Source organism: Phocoena sinus, chromosome 10, assembly GCF_008692025.1.
Source record: "Phocoena sinus isolate mPhoSin1 chromosome 10, mPhoSin1.pri, whole genome shotgun sequence".
Taxonomy (NCBI): Eukaryota; Metazoa; Chordata; class Mammalia; order Artiodactyla; family Phocoenidae; genus Phocoena; species Phocoena sinus.
In genome coordinates, this window is record NC_045772.1 from 54,217,094 (window position 1) to 54,239,120 (window position 22,027).

General features: G+C 34.5%; 1 protein-coding gene across 5 annotated transcripts in view; it reads right to left on the reverse strand.

The window, feature by feature from the left end:
• Positions 1 to 1,769: 1,769 nt before the first annotated feature.
• USP15 (ubiquitin specific peptidase 15) overlaps positions 1,770 to 22,027 on the reverse strand; it is a 131,121-nt gene continuing 110,863 nt past the window's right edge. For 4 of the 5 annotated variants that reach the window (XM_032645045.1, XM_032645044.1, XM_032645046.1 and 1 more), the window contains 11 exons: positions 17,547 to 17,630; positions 17,362 to 17,456; positions 17,073 to 17,264; positions 16,049 to 16,164; positions 15,594 to 15,866; positions 15,145 to 15,215; positions 14,683 to 14,798; positions 12,832 to 12,981; positions 10,718 to 10,821; positions 7,116 to 7,204; positions 1,770 to 3,610 (listed from right to left, as the gene is read on the reverse strand). In XM_032645045.1, coding sequence (XP_032500936.1) covers positions 3,428 to 3,610; positions 7,116 to 7,204; positions 10,718 to 10,821; positions 12,832 to 12,981; positions 14,683 to 14,798; positions 15,145 to 15,215; positions 15,594 to 15,866; positions 16,049 to 16,164; positions 17,073 to 17,264; positions 17,362 to 17,456; positions 17,547 to 17,630 — 1,473 coding nt within the window. In that variant the 3' untranslated portion in view covers positions 1,770 to 3,427. Of the gene's footprint in view, positions 3,611 to 7,115; positions 7,205 to 10,717; positions 12,982 to 14,682; positions 14,815 to 15,144; positions 15,216 to 15,593; positions 15,867 to 16,048; positions 16,165 to 17,072; positions 17,265 to 17,361; positions 17,457 to 17,546; positions 17,631 to 22,027 lie in introns of all 5 variants that reach the window. The other variant, XR_004351700.1, reaches the window with a different exon arrangement.

The following is a 22,027-nucleotide window of genomic DNA, read 5'->3' on the forward strand; positions in this document are numbered from 1 at the left end:
GGTTCCTACTGGCATGCTCCCCACCCCCGCAAACCACGCCCCCTCCCCCCAACTCCCTTTCATAAGCCACTGAAGGAGACTCTACTCATTTGATCTCATAGTCTCCTGGCTTATTTCTCATAAGATGTCCTCACCTCAATGAAGTTAGTTGATGAACAAGCACTGTCTTTATACTGTAGCAATGGCTTTGACACTTACCTAATTTTCTTCATACCCAAACCACTGTTTTGTGTGGCTTTATATCTAGCTGCCAGAAAAGCAAGGACAAATATAGGACTAAAAGAACACAGATTATAAGAGAAAGCAGGATATTTAAATAAAACATTAGGCTGCAGCTTTTTCATATAGATTAATTAAAACTAAACCATAGGTGAAGAAAATAAAGTCCTGAAAATCAGGGTTGCATTTGGGGAAATGTAAAGAAGGGCACAGTTGAGTTAGATGAACAAGGAAAAAAATGCCACATTTAAAATTTAATTAAAATTGTAATAAATGTATGTAAGTTGAATGAAGTTAGTTTTAAAAGGGAATGGTTAGTCAGTGTTCCAGCTGGTATTTTTCTTATTCAGTACTCAGATATTCACCTGAAGTTACTTTTGGGAGCAAAGTTATTAGACTTCAAGATGACTTTGTATTCAGACTGAAAAAGTCAGTAATGAGTATACCACATAGCTTACAAAGCACCTTCCCATAAAATGCATTATCTTGTTTGAGCTCCAAACAATCCTGTGAGTAAGACATTATAACTAGTGGGAAGTAGCACGTGTACCTGAGGATAGAATATTGGCCACCACATAGCAATTGTGTGAACTTGGGAATATTGGTTGCTTTGTACCTTGGTTTCTCCGTATGAGAAATGGGGATGATGAATGTTCCTACCTCGTAGCTACTGTGGAATTATATGAGGTAATATATGTAACACTTTAATATAGTACCTGGTCCATGAAAATGCTCAATAAATGCTCCTATTATTATTATTATTTTACTGGTGAAGAAACAGACCAGGAGAGATTAAATTCAAAGTCATGTGATTACTGAGTAGCAAAGCTAGAAGCAGAATTCTAGACTGGATATATTCCTACTACCCTGTACTATCTATGAATATCTACTTTTAATTAGAGTATGGATTAGCCTTTGCACTATTTTTACAGTTTTCTTTTTTGCAGATGAAGATGCCATTTGAGTTTGACAAATTCAATGGTATTATTAACATCATTTTCTTTTCTTTCAGTGGGAATATAAGTTAATCACAGGAAAAAGGAATGGTCTCTATGGACAACTAGGATAGAGAGTACAATCTAGAGCTAGAAAAAATTTTGTCTTTTCTTTAAACCTCAGAAAAACAGAAATAAAGTTTGCTAGTTGGTAGGTAGCAGAAAGACTGCAAACTCTGTGAGCACAGGGATATTTGTTTACTGCTAAATCTCAAGACTCTAGATTAGTAGGTATACAAACACACATTTGCTCAATGACTAAATATTTAAACTGAAAACGTCAACTTTAAAACATGTCCTTAACAGTAGGATTTACTTAGCTATGACATGCTTTCCTTTCTATTTTTAACTGTATAACTAAAAAGTCTATGGTCACCTACCATAAAATAGAGGATTTTTATTAAAAGATTCAGAGTAAGAAATAAAACACTAAATAAGGCCTTGAATAGCTTTATTGAAATCTGTATAAATAAACATGCACATTTCAAATGTAAACGCAAGTGAACTCAAGTGCAGACAAAATTTTAACCTCTGTCATGCAGGAGGTTAGTTTACATTAAAAAAAAAAAAAAAGAAAGAAAAAAAGAAAAGAAAAGAAAAGAAGAGAAAAAAGGAAAAACCCAAAGCAGCTTTAAAAATACCAGGATGAAAAACCAGCTTTAATATCACGGTATAAAGCAAAGCCATGATCAACATACCTCATTTATCCTGGTCAAATGCATTTCTCTTTCACTTTTAAATGCTAACATAAATAAATAATTTACCAAAATGTGCACTCACAGAGTGAACTTTTATTTACAATACACAATTTATAATCTATTGTATTTGATTAGTTCAAGTGAAGAACATTATACTTTTTGCTTTAATAACAGTGGGACACAAAGCAATTTCTCAGGTAGTCGATATGTGAAATGTGCCCCAGCATTTATTTTCTATTAAAGGCAGTATTGTATGCCAACTGACAATACATTCTTTCAACTAGATCAAAGGGAAAAAGCAGCAAATGAAAAATGTTTCAAATGTTCACACATATTTTTGGCATCCTGGATCCTTGAATGTGGTGAACTAAAATAAAATTCAAGGTTTGTATACTTTATATACTGTACAGGTTCTGACTCTGGAACATGCAAATGCCAATTCTCTTGTAACAAGTTACCTTCTGAGAAAAGCTGTAAGGCTATGGTGAATTCCATCAGGAACACACAAAGAAAGTTAACAGACCTACCTGTAAAGCCAATTGTCCATTAGTGATTTAAAGGCCAGTATATGAAAAAAAAATTCTCATCTAAGCTTGATGTAATTATTACTATGGATACAGAATACTATTAAGTTTATCCTTATATTACAATACTTGGGAGAGCTGAAAGTTGCCAAATTACCAAAAAATGGGGTAGAGAAAAACAGACAGCCAAAATTTTAATTTTGGACCAACACCAGATTAAAGATATGCATTTTAAAGCAAGTCAAAAAGAATTTGAATATCTAGGGATAGATCCCAATAGCAGTAAAAAATACTTACATTTAACTGAAAAGTGACTTTCGATGAAGTGTGAAATCTAGAACCTGTTTCCACAGTAGTAATAAGATGAACATAACATTCCGGATTTTTTATGATACTACAAAAGGAAATAACTTTTTCAAGATTATTTCTTGTATCATGATTTGGTTTTATAACAGGCCCACATTGACTACCAGGTAAAGATTTGAAAATTTGGTTTTCCAAGAATACTACTGCAGTATTTATGCCACATGGATACCGCAGCTAAATATCATAGTAGTATATGTGGCAGCTTAATGCACATGAATTAATTATCCAAAAACTAAGTTCAGCCAGTTTTCTTGCAGTATTATTTGAGCAAAATAAATGACCAACATCCACAAATTTAACGTTTGTCATCAATTAACTCACATCCAAAAAATTAAAGAAAACATAATTCATCAAAACAGCAGCAAACTTAAAAGGGATTTATTTGTGATTTCCTATATATATTTAGCTTGTAAATACAAGACTGTAAATGTATTAAGAGACAATTTCTGTTAAAGTTTTCATTGTGTTTCACTTCAAGTACTGCACAAGTTAAAATCTGATAAAGGATTTACATTCAGTTATCTGAAACTCCCCATCTCAGACTTTTGTTTAATGTGGTGGGTAAATTCATCATTTTGATACCACCAGCAGGAAAGTCTCTCTTTTATGGCTTCTAGGACTTTCATTAGTTAGTGTGCATACAGTTTTCATTTTCTATATCATTGTCATTATCATTGCTATCTTCATCACTTTCTAATGGGATGCCTGTGGCAGCTGAAGCACCTTTAGTTTCTCGGTCAAGAGGAAAAAAGCCAGTTCCACTGAAAGTGTCTTGCCTCTGGTAGAAGAGTACATATGCTGCTTTGGACTGTTAAAACAAACAAAAAAAAGAATGTTAAAATGGTTGTGATTCTTAAAGTTAACATTAAATACAGCATGAATTTTTAGCTGGTAACCAATTTTGGTGACAGGACATAAATCAAGAAAACCACACATGGTCAAATGGGGGTTACTAAAACTGAGTAAATATAAGATGACTTCTATATATAAAGGAAAAATGGTCACTGGATTTAACATTTTTTATTCTCTTCTAAGTTAGCTGGATAGATAAATAAATCCAACCGTATCACAGATTAACCTAGTTACTCTAAAATGAAATAGAATTCTATGCTTTCTTCCCTCCTGTCTCTAAGAAAAAGGTAAGCTTCTTTCTAATAGTAATAACTTCATTCTGTATTTGCTCTAGATTCTAACTTTTCTTACCATCTTATGAATATTGCTCCATCAATCATCACTGTGTATCTTTAATGAGTCCTTATCTACTGGACTTTTGGGCATAAAAAATACTTAAGTCTTTTCCCATCATAAATCCCTCTCCATTCTACCTCTTCTTCTAGCTGCCATATACCTCTTCCTCTTCCTCACAGCCAGGCTGGAGACAGAAAATCTAATATTCATCATTCACTCTCACGTACACTCCTCAATTCAATGTGACTGCCGCAACCATTCTAATGAAATGGCTTTCACTAGGCTCAAAAACCTCCTATTAACAAATTAAATGGATGCCTTTTTTAGCTAATCTTTCTGTAGCATTTAATGCTTTATTACTCCTCTTTCCTGCATTAAAGCATTTTTGGCTTCTGTTACACCACTTTTCCTTAGATCTTCCATCTCTACAGTTTCTTCTACTTTTCTGTGGGCTCTTTAAATGCTGACCTTCAAAAAAAATCATGTTCTGTCCTCAGCCTACTGCTCTTTCTCAATCTGTATCTTCCCATAGGTGACTCATTCGAAACTATGGTTTTAACTGCTACCTAAGACAGACAATTCAGATTTATAACTGAAGCCAGTTCTCACCCCTGAGTTAACTCACCCTGGTTCTATTAGTCCCATTTCCTAATGGAAATTTCCACATAGCTATTATACATGTATCTCAAACTTCACAGCAAATTTTCTTCCTACGTTTACTACCTTAGTGAATGTTGAAGAGTCATCTTCATCTTCTCCCTCTCTACATCTTTATATCTAATCTTAATCAAGTTCTATTATTTCTATCCATTAAGTAGCTCACAAATCCATTCTCCCTTTGTCTATATACTTACTACCACTACTTTAAATTTAGAAGCTCTTGTTGCTTAACTTACATGACAGCCTCCTTTCCTCTGGAGACAATAATGAACTTTCTGCTTCTTTACTCAGTGCCCTCCAACCCGTCTTCTAAAATGTTTGTAAGACATGTTAAGATGCAAATTTAATAATGTTCTTCTATTACTTAACAACCATCCAATACTTCTTACAAACTTTAAGAAAAGGTCTAGGGTTTCCCCGGTGGCGCAGTGGTTGAGAGTCCGCCTGCCGCTGCAGGGGACACGGGTTCGTGCCCCGGTCTGGGAAGATCCCACACGCCGCGGAGCGCCTGGGCCCGTGAGCCATGGCCGCTGAGCCTGTGCGTCCGGAGCCTGTGCTCCGCAATGGGAGAGGCCACAACAGTGAAAGGCCCGCGTACCGCAAAAAAAAAAAAAAAAGTCTAAACAACGAAAAATGTCATCTTTCTTGATCTGAGTGCTAGGTTTAGCCCCAGCCTAATTTCTGCTCCATATCCCCAACAAGAGTCTTTCCTTTCGGTAACACCAAATTATTTGCTGTTCCCCTAAATGCTATATTCTGTCATGCCTCCTTGCTTTTGTAGGTACTGTTCTTTCTGCCTAGAATACCTTTGCATCAAACACCACTTTCTCTATGCAAACTTCCTGCACTGGCCCTGTCTCCTTAAACCCCAAATCAGTTGAGACAGATGCCTCCAACCTATACAGCCAAGATACTTAATAGTAATTATCATATACAATTGTCAATTCATTTCTCATCACCTTTAGATTGTAAGCCTCTTGAAATCACAGATAGCTGTCTTTTAACCTTGTTTAGAATAGAGCGCTATATATAGAAGGTACTAAAGTACCTGCTGACTAAATGAAGAATTGTCATTGTTAAAATGTAAGGTAACATCAAATTCACTTACTGTATATAAACAAGATATATTATTTATTTGAAAGCAAGATTAGGGCAGTGTTGTCAAATAGACTTTGAAGGACAATGTTGGCAACTTCAGGATGTTTTGGTTGGTAGATTAAAAAGGAGAACAGAATTGAAAAGTGAGGGATATGATATGAGATTAGAAGTCTAAATATAAACTGAAAATGTAGTTAACTTAGGCGTATACACATTTTAAAAAATATTAAAATATTAAGAGTTCAAAAGTCTTTTTGTTCTTTGTTACAGCTGTAGGGAGATAAGCAACGGTACATAATTTAATATATAAATATATATAAATTATATACACATATATAGATAAAAATATGAAACATCTACAGAGAAACAATTCAAAATAATTTCATATCTGTTCATCCAATGACCAATTAAAACTATGCCAGTAATTGGGCTCAGAAGTTTATTAATTTATTAAATTGAACAATTTTAGTTGAAGACCTTTAAAGCATTATAAACTAAAAAAGTAAAAAACTAGTCTCTGCCCTCAGGGAATATATAATTTGAATCATGAAATAAAGTAAAGCAGTCAGTGCTCCCCCAACATCACCAGAAAACCTCTGTATAGGAAATATCATCACATAAGCAAATATCTTAATTCTCATACTTTGTAATACTGTCATCAATAAGTAAAATATACAGAAAGGCAAAATTTATAGAATAATAAATTCCTATCAAGCAATTCTTAGTTTTCTTCTTAGAACATACCAGTCGTCTGTTCATCAATCCATATCTGACAATAAAAATGTGCTCTGATGGGAAACAAAACAAATGCCAATATTTTGGCTCCAGCTGTGGCTGATAAACTGATGCACGTGTGACTAGATGTTAACTTCCTAATTTTTCTACTATTCAGAAAACATCAAAGTAACAAATACACAGCATTAATTTTTTTAAAATCTGTAATTTGTTTTATATAACTATATCATTTAGAGTTTGAATATGTAATTGTCAGAAAGGATAAGACTTTAAAAATCTGAGGTATGGTAAGGCCCTTAAAGATTTGGTTTTTTTTCTACTTTAGCATTCTGACTTTAAGCAGTCAATGTCTAGAATGTCTGAGCCTATTATTCAGGGGAAAATGTAATATTTTCATTAGAACTCTCCAGTTTTCATGTTGAAAACCAGAAAAATTTTCATGTTTCAACTTATGCTTCTGTTAGTGGGCAAATTTAGTAGACAGATTTCCACTTAGAGGACAATTTTACGTTTCTTTAAAGCAGAGCAAGTCTCTCACCTATTAGAATTGCTAGAATACAGACTATAGTGTTTCATGGGCCCCTTTTAAAACAGTAGATTCCTTGATTTTCAGGAATAAAAGACACACTTACCACAATCTGGTCTTCAGATGCAGTTGAGACACTACTGTCATCAAAGTAGTACCATTTTCCATCATCTTTATTTTTTGCGAAAGCAGTATCTAATGAAAAAATATAATCACTTCTGTGACTTAAATGAGCTGTGGGTTTCCTGGGAGGGAACCCTCAAAACTTTAAAACCATCTAATATAGGGAATACCTATTAAAATTACATGATAATCATCTATATAAGGCCTGTCTATCATGTATTTAACTGATTCCAATGATTAAAGGTTTTTAGAATAATTTCCTACAAACTAGAAACCTACGATACTTTCATATAAGTTGAAATATGTGACTTTTTTCATCCCAGGGACAAACAGGACAGATTTATTATTTTTTAATTCACAGAATAACAATACTAATGACAATAACTTGTGATTAACATTTATGTAGTGCTTCTGGTGTATCAGGCACAGTGCTATGCACTTTACATGTATTATCTCAAAATAAGGTACTATCATTACTATTCTTCTGATTTTAGAGATGGGGAAAGGGAGGCATCAAGAGAAGTTTAATTTGTCCAACAGTATAGCGGTTAGGTAGCAGAGTCAGGATTTAAACTCAGGCCTGTTTCTGATTCCAAAGTTTGAATTTTCAACCAAAATTTAAATTTTCTATGACTAATATTTTTCCAACAATATTATCTCATTGATTTGTAGAGGTTTTTACACCAGAATCTTTTCCAGTCTTTAACAAAAGTACAGAGCAAAGGAAAGGTAAAAAACGATCAATTGGGCTTCCCTGGTGGCACAGTGGTTGGGGGTCCGCCTGCCGATGCAGGGGACACGGGTTCGTGCCCTGGTCCGGGAAGATCCCACATGCCGCGGAGCGGCTGGGCCTGTGAGCCATGGCCACTGAGCCTGCGTGTCCGGAGCCTGTGCTCCGCAACGGGAGAGGCCGCAACAGTGAGAGGCCCGCGTACCCAAAAAAAAAAAAAAAAAAAAAAAAAAAAGAAAAACGATCAATTGATTTGCACAAATTTTTAAAGATCTACTTTATCTTTAAGTTAAAAAAAAAATGCCCACTGCTCCCATCCATACTTTGTATAAACTATACAGTAACTGAGGAAACAAAGTTGCAAAATGTACTCAAAACAATTATTTGCTGTCATAGTTTCTAAAAAGTGACTCTATAAGCTTTGTCTTCTAAATAGTTCTACCCCTCTTAAACAAAACTATTGTTCTTTTGGGTGGAGCCCAATATGGGTTATAAATTTGTCAATCTGAAATCAAGACCACCACACTTCCAAATTTAAAGAAACATATTTTCAGACCAATAAGTCTGAAAATAAAAAGATAAGACTTAACAATAATATAGATTTATAAGAGACAAATCTAACAAAAAGGCACACAGAGTTTGCAAACGAAATCATGGTATCAAAAGAAAGCTAAATTAATATTTGTAATTCTGAGAAAAAGACAAAACGAAAAATGAATATCAAATTCTGGTAAAAGGAACAATAGAGAAAGAAGAGCTACCCATTTTAAACATAAATGCAAAAGAATTAATAAAACTGTTAGAAGAAACAGATAAATCAACACTTCAGTAGGAGTCCTGACAAATTCCTCTCAGAAAAAGAATGAACATCAAAAATAACCAGAGATAGTAATGATTTGAATATAACTGATCAGATTAACTGCAACGGAAATATAGAACTCTATGTTTAAATGGGGAATACGTATGCTTTTCAAGTACACAAACATTTAAGGAACAGACCATATATTAAGCCCCATGGAAGCCTTAATAAACTCCTAGGATTAATATAATATAGATAATGTCCCTAAATGCTATGAAATAAAATTAAAATTAAGAAACAAAGGAGAGCTTTATAAAACCATATATTTGAAAAAGCATATGATGAGATAATCTTGGGATAATCAGAAAATTATAAAGGAAACTAAAGACATATATAGAATTGAAAGACAATGAATACTACATTTCAATATTTATGGAATAGTGATAAAGGAATATTTAAAGGGAAATCTACAGCTTTAATTATAGCCTTCAATAGAGGGGAACAAAAGGAAAACAAAAAGTTAATAAGCATTCAACACAAGAAGCTGGAAAAAGAGAAACAGAGCAAACTCAAATTAACAAGAAGAAAAATATACCAAAGGGAAGAGAAGAAATCAATGATAGAATACATACATGTATAACAATAAGAAAAATGTAATAAAATAGAAAGCTAATTCTTTGACAAGACAGAAAAGAACAAAAAAGGGACAAAAATACAGCACAAGGGCTTCCCTGGTGGCACAGTGGTTGAGAGTCCGCCTGCCGATGCAGGGGACACGGGTTCGTGCACCGGTCCGGGAAGATCCCACATGCCGCGGAGCGGCTGGGCCCATGACTCATGGCCGCTGAGCCTGTGCCTCCGGAGCCTGTGCTCCGCAATGGGAGAGGCCACAACAGTGAGAGGCCCGCGTAACGCAAAAAAAAAGAAAAAAAAAAACAAAAAACAGCACAAGAGTATTACAAACAGCTACTCTCAAATATATTGGAAAACATACATTTTTAGAAAAATGGAGAATGCCAAAATGTACACATTTTAGAAAAAGAAAACAATATACTTCAGTAAGCATGACATAAATAGAAAAATTTATGACTGTAAAGCCCAGATAGTTTTACAGGTGAATTCTACTAGACTTCCATGAATAGTTAATTCCTATATAATACTAGCTGCCCCAGGAAATAGAAAAAGAGTAAAGTATCCCAGCCTGTTTCATTAGGCTAGACTGTAATCTTGATTCCAAAGTAAGAACAATATAAAAAAATTGCAGTATCATTTCATTTATGAATTAAATTTTAACAATCCTAAATAAAATCAGCTAACCAAATCCAACTGGGTATACTAAAAAATACTTCAAGACTAGAATTTATCCCAGAATGCAATGCTGGTTCAACAGAAAAACCTATCAATTGGAGAGCACGGACTGGTATAACCGTCCTGGAGAGCCATCTCACAGTACTTTACTTTATAACCCAGCAATCTTACATCTGGGTATGTAGCTCAATGAAATTCTCACGTAGCAGATCATAATGATGTTTATTGCTCTTGTGGTGGTAGAAAGTTAAAGATAATCTGGATGTCCACTATGAAGCGAATAGAGAAATAAAATATGGTAGATATATAAATCATGAGTGGTTAGAAGCAATGAATTAAATTGACACAAAGTAATATGGAGAAGTCTTAAGTGTCAAGAGAGAAAAGTAAGATCCACAGCAGAGTAACAATCATGTAAATTAACAATGATGCACAATTCAGGAGAGCTCATACATCAAACAAGTTAGAAACGGAAGGGGAAGGAGAATGGGGAAGGACAGGAGCTCTGAATGACCAGTGATTTCCTGTGCTTTGAACTATGGAGCATGATTTACTCAATCCTCTACTCTTGATGTTAAAAAAAAAGGTTCAAAAGCTGATTCATTCATTAATCAATATCTATTGAATGACTACTATATGTAAGACACATCTTACATTTTCCCTTTAAGAAGTAATAAATACCTTAAGGAAAAAAGTCTGGAGTTATCAAACACCACGATTTTAGTGAAAAGGTAAACTATCAACTTACAGTGTCCTCCTCCCATCCCTCCATAGTGGTTGGAAACAGCAATCAAATTATAGCGGCAAGGACCTGCATTTGGATTAATTAGGAATTCCGACATATCCAAATCACTGTTTAAAAAAGAGATCAAGTTAGTTTTACGTTTTTCCCTAAATGTAATGAATTCTACTCTCCTTTCTCAGTGTTGTTTGACTCTCATTTAAGTGTATTCCCATCTATCTATCTATCTATCTCACTAAAGAAATTACTAAGAGCCAAATAACTTTATAAAACAAATTATATACATACCCTTGAGATTTGAATGTTTTGGCAAAAATTTTCTTAGGGATTGAGAATTTAAAAATTCTCCAAAGATTGTTGTTATTCAGATTAATGTTTTCATGCTAATACATTTCTCTCTTACTATATGAGGAAATACAGACATCACCATTTACCATTTGGGTTCTTTTATTTTTTAAAGTTGTTTTCAGAAATGATTTATTTAAGGAAGAATAAAGGGACAGTGAAAAACAACTTTTTAAGAAATTTTATCATAATTTAAATATAAGTATATATTTAAATATTACCCCAATATCTATTCTATATTTTTCAGGTTTTGATGACCTCTGTAACCTAAATGGGTAACATTCTCTGCAATACAACGAACTGTTTATATAATCTAGCATGCATGAAACTGGAATATGACCATTTTATAGCTTATCATTATTTCTGGTTATTCTTCTTGTATTTACATAATTAAAAAGCAATTATGATTCTAAATTTCAAATACAGCTCTAAAAGGTCCTAGCTTATCATTACTTTTGTTTCATCTTGTACTCACATTTTCAAAATGCTGTATTCTTGAAAACTTTGATGGCTCATAATTTTGTTTTGTTAAAGAGAAAATTAGCATTTTTTTTCTATAATTGCAAAACGTTTTCAATTTTAAATTTATAAACACCAATTAGAATAAGCAATCCAAAGAATGTTTTCAATATTACATCGCCTATTTCCTTCTAATCACCTCTGCATGCACAGACACCTGCCTTCAGTATTTGTTTACTTACTAACTGTGTTAAGTAAATTTGGTGCACAAATATCATGAAATATGAAAGAATACTACCAATTTTTTTTAGCGAAATGGGAGAGTAGCATGTTCTTGTCACAAGATAGCATGTGATAAAGTCCTGGACTCCATGAATGAAGATACACTATTCCCTTTTTGTCCTTCTGAATTCTCAATTATGTTTAGTGAAGGCTTAAAAGAAAAACAAAAAAGGCTACCAAGATGCTGTCTCCAGACTTCTTTACACATTTTTACAAATAGGATGTCATACTCTGGACGCTGCAATAAGAATACTGAAGGATGACAATAGGGATGACTTACTACACTACTGCATCATCCTCCTTCTAAGCAATTCCGTTATTCTGTTTTCACATTAGTCTTTTTAAAAAAGCATTTAGAAATAATTGAGGATTAATGATGAAATAAGTCCTGGGAAAAAGAAAATCACTAAGATCCCATGAAGTATCTTAGATTTATAAACAGGGCCAGTGAACTCATAAGATAATGTAACATAGAAAGAGTCTTACTCTGTTTTTTTAAAAAATATATTTTCTCTTTGATCTTTGAAAGACCTCTTAAGAAGGAATAAAAATTGTTACCGATCCACACAAATTGTCAGAAGTACCCCAAAATACACTCAAAAACTGAGATTGGATGCTAAAAAAACAAATGAGCAAATAAAACAGAAACAGACTCACAGATACAGAGAACAAACTGGTGGTTGCCAGAGGGAAGAAGGTGGGGGGATGGGTGAAAAAGGTGAAGGGGATGGGTGAAAAAGGTGAAGGGGATTAAGAGGTACAAACTACCAGTTATAAAATAAGTCAAAGAGACTTAGTATATAGCACAGAAAATATAGTCAGTAGTATTATAATAATTTTGTATGCTGTGTAAGGTATAAAAACATCAAATCACTATGCTGTACACATGAAACCAATATAATATTTAAAGTCAACTATATGTAAAAGTAAATAGACAAAAAAAACCAAACACCTAAAATTTGTGTGCAAAGTTACCTAATGTCTAAAAAAAAGCTAGAGGTGCCCAATGTTTATGAAGCACAATCAGAACTTACTTGATAGGAAAATCAACTAAGGTATCCAACTTGTCTCTCATGTATCGACTGTAAGAAAATCGCTTGAGATGTACCACAAGTACTGGAGGCAGGGACCATAAATCTAATTTCTTTGTGGCTTGCTGATGTTCTTTACAATTTGGACAATACCTAAAAATAAAGAGAAATATTTAAAGCTTGTTAGAGATAATGTTAGAGGTAATATTAGGTAATGCCTAATATATAACAGATAGGAACTTCTATTATTATTTTTATCATCAATACATTTTCCAAATAGATTTAACTATTAAAAATGAATTGTATATAAGTATTCAAAGAAATAATGAGGGCTAGATTATTTACATTAGAGTATGCTAAAAAGACATGGATGTATTATAAAACTGTGCTGAGATACAGGCATTAGAAACATCTCAAAACTTCTGGACTCTAATGGAATTAGTAATACCACAAAACATATTGTGATTTTCCTAAAAAAGCTTCTCTTGAAATAGCTGCACAGCTAAAAGTTCTTGGGAAAATGTAACTAAAATTACTTATTCACAGTAAAATGGCTATTATGGAAAATATAGTAACAAAATTAAAGCTTAACATTACAATAATATTTTTAAAGACATTTTCATCCCTCTTAATACATTATTAGCAGATAAAGAAATGCTTACTGTTAAAAAATCAAAGGGAATTTAAATATCACTTTTTCAGTTTGATGTACCACATACCTCAGTATAAATCCTTAAAAAATAATTAGACTGACAAAGGATTAATCTCCAAAATTTACAAGCAGCTCATGCAGCTCAATAACAAAAAAACAAACAACCCCATCCAAAAATGGGCAGAAGACCTAAACAGACATTTCTCCAAAGAAGATATACAGAATGCCAACAAACACATGAAAGAATGCTCAACATCATTAATCATTAGAGAAATGCAAATCAAAACTACAATGAGATATCATCTCACACCAGTCAGAATGGCCATCATCAAAAAATCTAGAAACAATAAATGCTGGAGAGGGTGTGGAGAAAAGGGGACACTCTTGCACTGCTGGTGGGAATGTGAATTGGTTCAGCCACTATGGAGAACAGTATGGAGGTTCCTTAAAAAACTACAAATAGAATTACCATATGACCCAGCAATCCCACTGCTGGGCATATACCCTGAGAAAACCAAAATTCAAAAAGAGTCATGTACCAAAATGTTCATTGCAGCTCTATTTACAATAGCCCGGAGATGGAAAGAACCTAAGCGCCCATCATCGGACGAATGGATAAAGAAGATGTGGCACATATACACAATGGAATATTACTCAGCCTTAAAAAGAAATGAAATTGAGTTATTTGTAATGAGATGGATAGACCTAGAGTCTGTCATACAGAGTGAAGTAAGTCAGAAAGAAAAAGACAAATACCGTATGCTAACACATATATATGGAATTTAAGGGAAAAAAATGTCATGAAGAACCTAGGGATAAGACAGGAATAGAGGCGCAGACCTACTGGAGAACGGACTTGAGGATATGGGGAGGGGGAAGGGTGAGTTTTGACAGGGCGAGAGAGAGTCATGGACATATACACACTAACAAACGTAGTAAGGTAGATAGCTAGGGGGAAGCAGCCGCAAGGCACAGGGATTTTAGCTCGGGGCTTTGGGACAGCCTGGAGGGGTGGGATGGGGAGAGTGGGAGGGAGGGAGACGCAAGAGGGAAGACACATGGGAGCATATGTATATGTATAGCTGATTCACTTTGTTATAAAGCAGAAACTAACACACCATTGTAAAGCAATTATACCCCAATAAAGATGTTAAAAAAAAAAAAAAAATAATTAGAAACAATTATTTAATATTGTCTCTTACCAGGGATCTTCAGCACCCAGCTTTTCTTTTGTTGTAAAAAGCTCAATGCAATCTTTTAATTTCACAAAGGGTTTTTTAGGAGGTTTGTATTCCACACTTTCATGTTTTTCAAAATCCTAAAGAGAAGTATTTCTTGAGTTAAGAAAACAAATGAAACAAAACTCATTTTAGTGATACCATATTACTATGAATAGTAATGAAAAACTCCTAAATGTTCTCAAAAAAATCAAAGCATATTTCAGCTGAGATTTACACTACACTTCTAATAATTCCTGTGTACACACCTATATGGACAACCAGGAAGTTTAAACAGAAAGCAGTTTCAAAACCAACAAGCCTTTTCTCTTTTAGCACATAACCAATGTTTTACTGCAAAATAAACATAGTTGGTAGAAGCAAAAGAGTGTAACAAAACAGTGTGATCAACAGGGAAAGATAAAGAAGGAATGATTGATGACTTACCTCAGCAGCATTTTCATCAAAATATCTTTTTTTCAAATCAGGATCCCAATCCAAAGCAAGAAAAGATCTTTCTAAGGTGGAAAACATATTTTTTCTTTAAGATTTAATATGCCTTAATGTTAAAAACTAATATATTTTAATGTTAAGATATATACCAGAATAAACAAATAGCCGTCTCTTCTACTTGCACTAGGTGATCAGGGTAAATAGCCGTTTCCAAGCCATTAAGATACTTTAGAGCTAAAAAAAACTTAAGCATAAGTCCAACCTTCATTTAATAAACACCGACATGTGTTTTAGTATACTTCGAAATGAAGGCTTTTCATTTTAAAATGTAGATAGATACATAAATGTTATTTTTCATGATAGTGTTGAATTTCATGGTTTCACCTAAAAAAAGTAACATGTGCTCAAGTTTAGTGTTTAAGCCATTTTCCACAAATACTTACCATCTAGCCTAAGCTGCCTATCATCAAATCTTATATGCCTGGTATCATCTTTGATGTAGTTGATATCAGTATTGCCTAAGTTGTTGAACTGGAATGTAAACAATCGTTTTTTGTGTCCCATGAGTTGACCTTTGCAAGTTTCCTCAGTACATAATCCATTTTCAGAATCATTATCTCCTCCAACTGAATCTTCAGACTGACTGTTTTCATTCTCAGAGGGAAGTTCCTGATCCTGGCTGGATTCATCATCTGGCTCATCTGTTTCCATTTCACCTAAAATTAGATATTAGAAATCTTTAAATAAACCCAATGTTACATTTAAAACTTATTAACACTAACACTATTTTTCCCAGGCTTGCAAATATTGTTTAGTTCCTTAATCCCCATCCTCTTAATTTTTCTCTGCAGCAATAACCCAAGTGAAAAGTTTTTACAATTTAATAGGGAAGTCTTACTTGGTGAGCCTTCTTCATGTATGCCATTTGGGCCATTCCCATTAATATTTTGGTCCTTACAGCAGTGTAGGGATCCTTCGGTTTCTTCAGAGTCAGTAGATATTTTGACATATCGGCTTAAATAACATCAGAAATCAAACAAGTTCAGTTCTATAAAGGCAAAAACTTAAAAAAAAGTTTTTCATTCTTTCAATAAAACAAAACCTCTAAATACAATTAACAGTGGTCATTAGTGGATTCAATGATAAATTCAAACTCAAGATATGATACTGTAATCATTTGTGTTTGGCTGTCTTTATAAAAATAAGTTAATTTGTTACTTCTAGGGTTTTAACATCTTCTTTTATATGTTAAAAGTTTGTGGCAAATAATTTCTTGACATAAAATTATTTTATAAAGATCCTCATTTAGATGATATATATATATTATTGCTAAGACCACTTATAGTTTATAATGTCATCTTTATGTATGGTTTATGGGACTACAATATTAAAATAGGTATGCAAGAAAGAAAACTAAATATGTTAGCTATAAAGGATAAAAGAAAGGGAGCAAATGGCATTCTTGATTACGTTATAGTTCAAATCAAGGTTTTAGGAAAACAAAAAGGTGTTGCCTTGCAAAAGGATCAACCATGAAAGTTTATCCTTTTAAATAAAAATATTTATTAGTATGAGTTCTTGTTATCAGTACGAGCACGGTGTATAAAGAAATGAAGCACATGACATTTGTTATGATTTCAGAGTGCAAACATGATAAATTCCTATTTTCTTCCAACTGTAAACTTTTGGTGTAAAACAACTAAAAGAATTTATGCTTCCTGGGTTTAAAATTACCTCAGTAATGTGGTTTACATGATCAAGAAACTGGATTAGACTATAATGTGATTTCTTACATTGCTACCCATCTAAACAAAGCTGAAATAATACAGACAACTAATTATATTCTGATAGTACCTTGCATGTTTACTTTTATTAGCTATTTAGTATTTTTTTTTGTTAATGTAGACCTGTTTGGCACTTACCACATTCTCACAAGCAGAAGATTATAGAGTTTATCTTCAGTGTTGTTTCGTGGTACAGCCATAAGAAAAGGCTGACCAAAAAGTGAAGAACCAGTATGGTGGGTGTAACTTGAGTGTCTAAATTTTTCTCTCAGGCAAACAGGAATAATCACATGCTCTGTATCTTCTGTTCTATTGATGTTAATCTCAAACCTACAAGGATAAAATTGACTATAAACTCTGAAAATTTTATGATATTTCTTTTCAATTTTTTCTCAAGTAATATTTGCAAAATAGATTTCATACTTACACATAAATATCATCCCGTTCCATGATACTACTAAGGTTTTCATCCATTGCAAATATTCTGTGAAATCTATGATTGTATATATCAGTAACTATCATCTAAAAGGAAATAAATTTCTATTAAGCTGGTTTTACAACAGTGAAAAACTAAACTCCAACTTACATACTTTAAACCCAGAAACATCCTACCTTATCTGCAGGTACTCCTGACAAAGCAGACAACGCTGTACAAAGATCAAGTATGTTTCCAATTTTGGGGACAACCACTTTGTACTAAAAAACAAAAAGAAAATAATACATTTATTACTTTGGAAAATATTCACTAGGTGAGATGGACCTTTTGGTTGCTTCCTCACATTCACGGTGGCATCTGGCTCACCGTGTCTTGTCTCCAAACTTGGCATCATCCTGGGTGACAAAGTCCACATGGATGGTTTATCTTATTGTTCCCTGACTCCTCAATTCAAAGACCTACACTTGCTTCAACTGTAGTTCACTTCTTGGACCTTGCCATCTCCTGCACCACTTCTGACATCTTAGACTCTTAACTGTTTAATCACTATTTACTTTTCCTGGAAACTCATTCTTTCCTATTCTTGGCTTGCACTGAGATGTCTAGTCCTCCTAATTCTCAATTTTCTCCTAGTTCATCCGTTCCCTACTATGTCCATGCCCTTCCACCCCCATGATTCATCCCTTCAACCACTCATTGCAAAAACTTTAATTACTTTGCTATTCAGTTTTATTCTTGCTGTACTTTCTCAGAGTTGTTTAGAATGCTGGAGTAAACTGCTCAGCTTCAGAGACTGGTGTACTACAGACTCACAGTGCTCAATCTCAGCTGATCCTTCAACACCAGCCAGAAATTCTTCTGTGTAGCCTTTATTCGCTTATTCTCTTATTTTTCTCAATAACTATTTAAAATCTTCACCATTTCTTAGGCTTTTAATTTTACCACTTCTCCCCTCACTATCAGCAGAATACCTATTTCACTGAGCAAAATATAGGCTACTGGATAGGAATATCTCCAACTCACTGTTCCCCTTACAAACTTGAGTCTAAAAGGTCCTTTTCTCTGTCTCTTTTGACACAAGGAAAGAGAATCAGGTGTTACTCTTCCCCATTCAAGGCTAACACTGGCATCTATCCTTTTCTGCCTCCTCTAGAACAGGGGTCCCCAACCCCCAGGCCGCAGAGCAGTACTGTTCCTCAGCCTGTTAGGAACCGGGCTGCACAGCAGGAGGTGAGCGAGCGAAGCTTCTTCTGCCGCTCCCCATCGCTCCCCATCACTCCCCATCACTCACATTACTGCCTGAGCCATCCCCCACCCCATCCCACTCTTGCCTCTGTTCCGTGGAAAACCTGTCTTCCATGAAACCGGTCCCTGGTGCTAAAAAGGCTGGGGACCGCTGCTCTAGAACATAAACCCAGCAATTATCCTTTATTTCATTTTATCTTGACTTATAAAAGCACTGAACTGTATACAAGTCTCAAAAAACAAAACAGTCTCTCACTGTTTTCTAATAATTTTCCACTAATTATCTCCCTTTCTCCTCTGCTTTATAAGTAACCTTGTAAAGTAATGTCTACACTGACTATCGTAACTTCTTTATCTCTCATTCACTTATTTATCCACTCCTGGCTTTTGCCTTCACCTCTTTATTTAACCTGTTACCAAGGCTGTCAATACTATCATTTAACTAAATCTTTACCAGTCCTTACTTTATTGAACTCTCTGCAGCATTACTGCTGACCACTGCCTCCTTCAAAATTTTCCTCTCCCTATGACACTACACTTCTTATTCTTTAATGTCCTGGTCACACCTTCTTTTGAGTAAAGAACTATCCTCTAGCATTAGCCTTCAGAGTTTTATCCTCAGCCTTCTTGATTCTATACGCTTTCCTTAGACTAGGTGACAATGTATCCCAGTTTGCTTTGGCGAGTCCTAGGTTAGCCTGATGTCCTGGTATAATTATTAATATGGCCCTTTTTTTTAAAAAAACAGTTCTGATTTAGATGATCATTTGGGTGATCTCATCCTTCTAAGACATTCACTACCATCTTCATAGAGCTCACCACCCAATTTATATCTCAAGCACAGACCTCTCTCCTCTAGTCTACATACATAAAGTCAAGGCTTATTGATATCTCTCCTAAATTTTCCTCATGAATCTCAACTTGTCCAATACTAAACACAGATTTAGGTCATGTTAGGCCAACATATCCAATACTAAAATAGGTTTCTTCTTAAACCTTTCTTCCTATATCTCCCATTAAAACAAATAGTACCATTCTCTCTCAGTTTTCCAATTCAATAAACTTGAATACTCTTAATACATTTTCAACTCCTATATTCAACTGGTTCTTCTATCTGACTGCCATCCTGACACTTAGCTTAAGAGTTCAAGCCCTTGTCCTCTGTCATCTCCTCACTGCAAAAACCTCCTACCTGGTCTTAGTACATCTGATCTAAGCCCGTCCAATCCAATCTCTGCACTAGCCAGAATGTTCTTTCTGAAATACAAATCTGACCACACAATCTCTTTATACTTAATACACTTTAATGGCTCCTTTAGTCTTTTAGGATGAAGTCCAAACTTGCTCTGAAAGCATCAAGGTTCTTTGTGACCTAGCTTCTGCTTACCATATTATCTACTTGTAGTTTCCAGAAGTGGGCCACATTCTCTTTTGCCTTCAGCCCTTTGTACGTGTCACTCTCTTGTTCTATATAATACTTTATTCCCAACTTTCATGTGATTAATTTTAAAACCTAATCACCCTTCAGGATTCAGCAAAGGCATCATCACCACTTTGGGTAGGTTATTCCTTCTGTATATCCCTACAGCACCCTGTCAGAGCACTTTTCACACTGTATGAAAAGCTTCTTGAGAACAATGACTAGGAACACCCTTGTACTTCCAGCATCTTGCACAGTATGTGAGTCCAATACATAACACATGTTCAACACAATTACAAATAAACGTCCATGACTCAAATCACCTTCAGTGATGGGAAAACTCATCAAGTGGGCCAACCTAGCTAATTCCCTTTTCCTCTAGAGCTGGTTAAAGCACAGTGTTAATGAGGTGATCGTTTTGTATTTGAGTTGTTACTGTCTCCAAGAGGAAAAAAAAATCACAATTCCTCTGTGCTGATCACGGCTCTAACCTCCACAAATTTATGTTTCTGGTCACCAAGTGAGAAAAGAGGTAAATTAGTGAAATTCACATTGCTGGAAAAATAATTTAAAACCCAAATTACAGAAGACCATTCAACACATACTTTCCAGGTTAATGTGTAATTTGATTTCAATTTGCTTCTACATAATAGATGTTATATTATTGGCATGGGAAAGTACTATCTTTAACAAATGAGTATAGAGAAATAGAGTACATTTATTTTATGTTGCAATAAATTTTTACTCATTTTTTTATACTCCTCTCTTATTCCATTATACTCACTGGCATATATTTGTAAAGTTACAAACTAGAGAGGTTAAGGATATAGTTTAGTATTGCTATACCTTCTCTCCATTCAAAAGAATGTTAAAAATCCTATACTTCTAAACAAGTGAATAGGTGAGTATCTAAAGGATGTGATTTTAGACATGTGAACATATATGCCCCTGGCCAAAAATAAAAGCAGGTATTTATTAACCTTGCTCATGGATAAGGGCAAGTGCCATGTCTCTCTTGTTATCTAAAATATTCTCAGCACTGCTGGATGAAATACTGACATGAAGATACCAGGTTCAATCAGTTCATGAAGCAAATGGATAAATAGCAAAAGAAATGGGTGAAATTTGCATAACTGAGTACATGACTAGTCTCTACCAACTTTAATTATTTTGGATGAAAGTACTATATTTTTATGAATACTTCATATTCTGTGCCCTGTTGACAGTAAACCCAAACACTTCCACTAAATGAATGGTACGATGACAATTTTGTTCAAAGCATACCTTTCATAAAGATTTCATGAACACTGCTCTGGACTGAATTCTGTCATCTCAAAATTCCTATGTGAAGCCCTGACAACCAATGTGATGGTATTTGGAGATGGAACCTTTGAGAGACTTAGATAAGATCATGAAGGTGGGGGCCTCATGATGTGATTAGCATCCTTGTAAGAAGAGACACCAGAAAGCTTGTGCTCCCAGTCTCTCTCCCTGCACTGTGAGGACACAGCAGAGGAGGCGGCCATCTGTAAGTGAGGAAGAGTCTGCACTAGAAACCACCAGGCTGGCTCTCTTGTCTTAGACTTCTAGCCTCCAGAACTGTGGGGAGATAAATTTCTGTTGCTTAAGTCCTTCAGTCTATGGTATTTTGTTATGACAGCCCGAGCAGACTAATACGACTAACAGGCTCTAACAAACTGCACTTCTGGCTGGAACCCTAAACTAAGATCTTTAGTAAAGAATCTTCTAAAGTTGGAACTATGTCTGTTTTGTTTACCAGAGCTTTACAGTCAGTAGGTGCCCATTTGAATGAATAAAATTTTTGAACACTTCTAAGTCATGAGGGTTGGGAATACAAAGATATACGAAGTCCTTTTCTTCAAAGAATTCATGGTCTGGGGACAAAAGTTAAAGTAAACCAAAGGTCATAATAAAATTTGGTAAGTGCTATAATAGAAATTAGGGTAACAGAAGGAAGAAAAGGAACGAAAT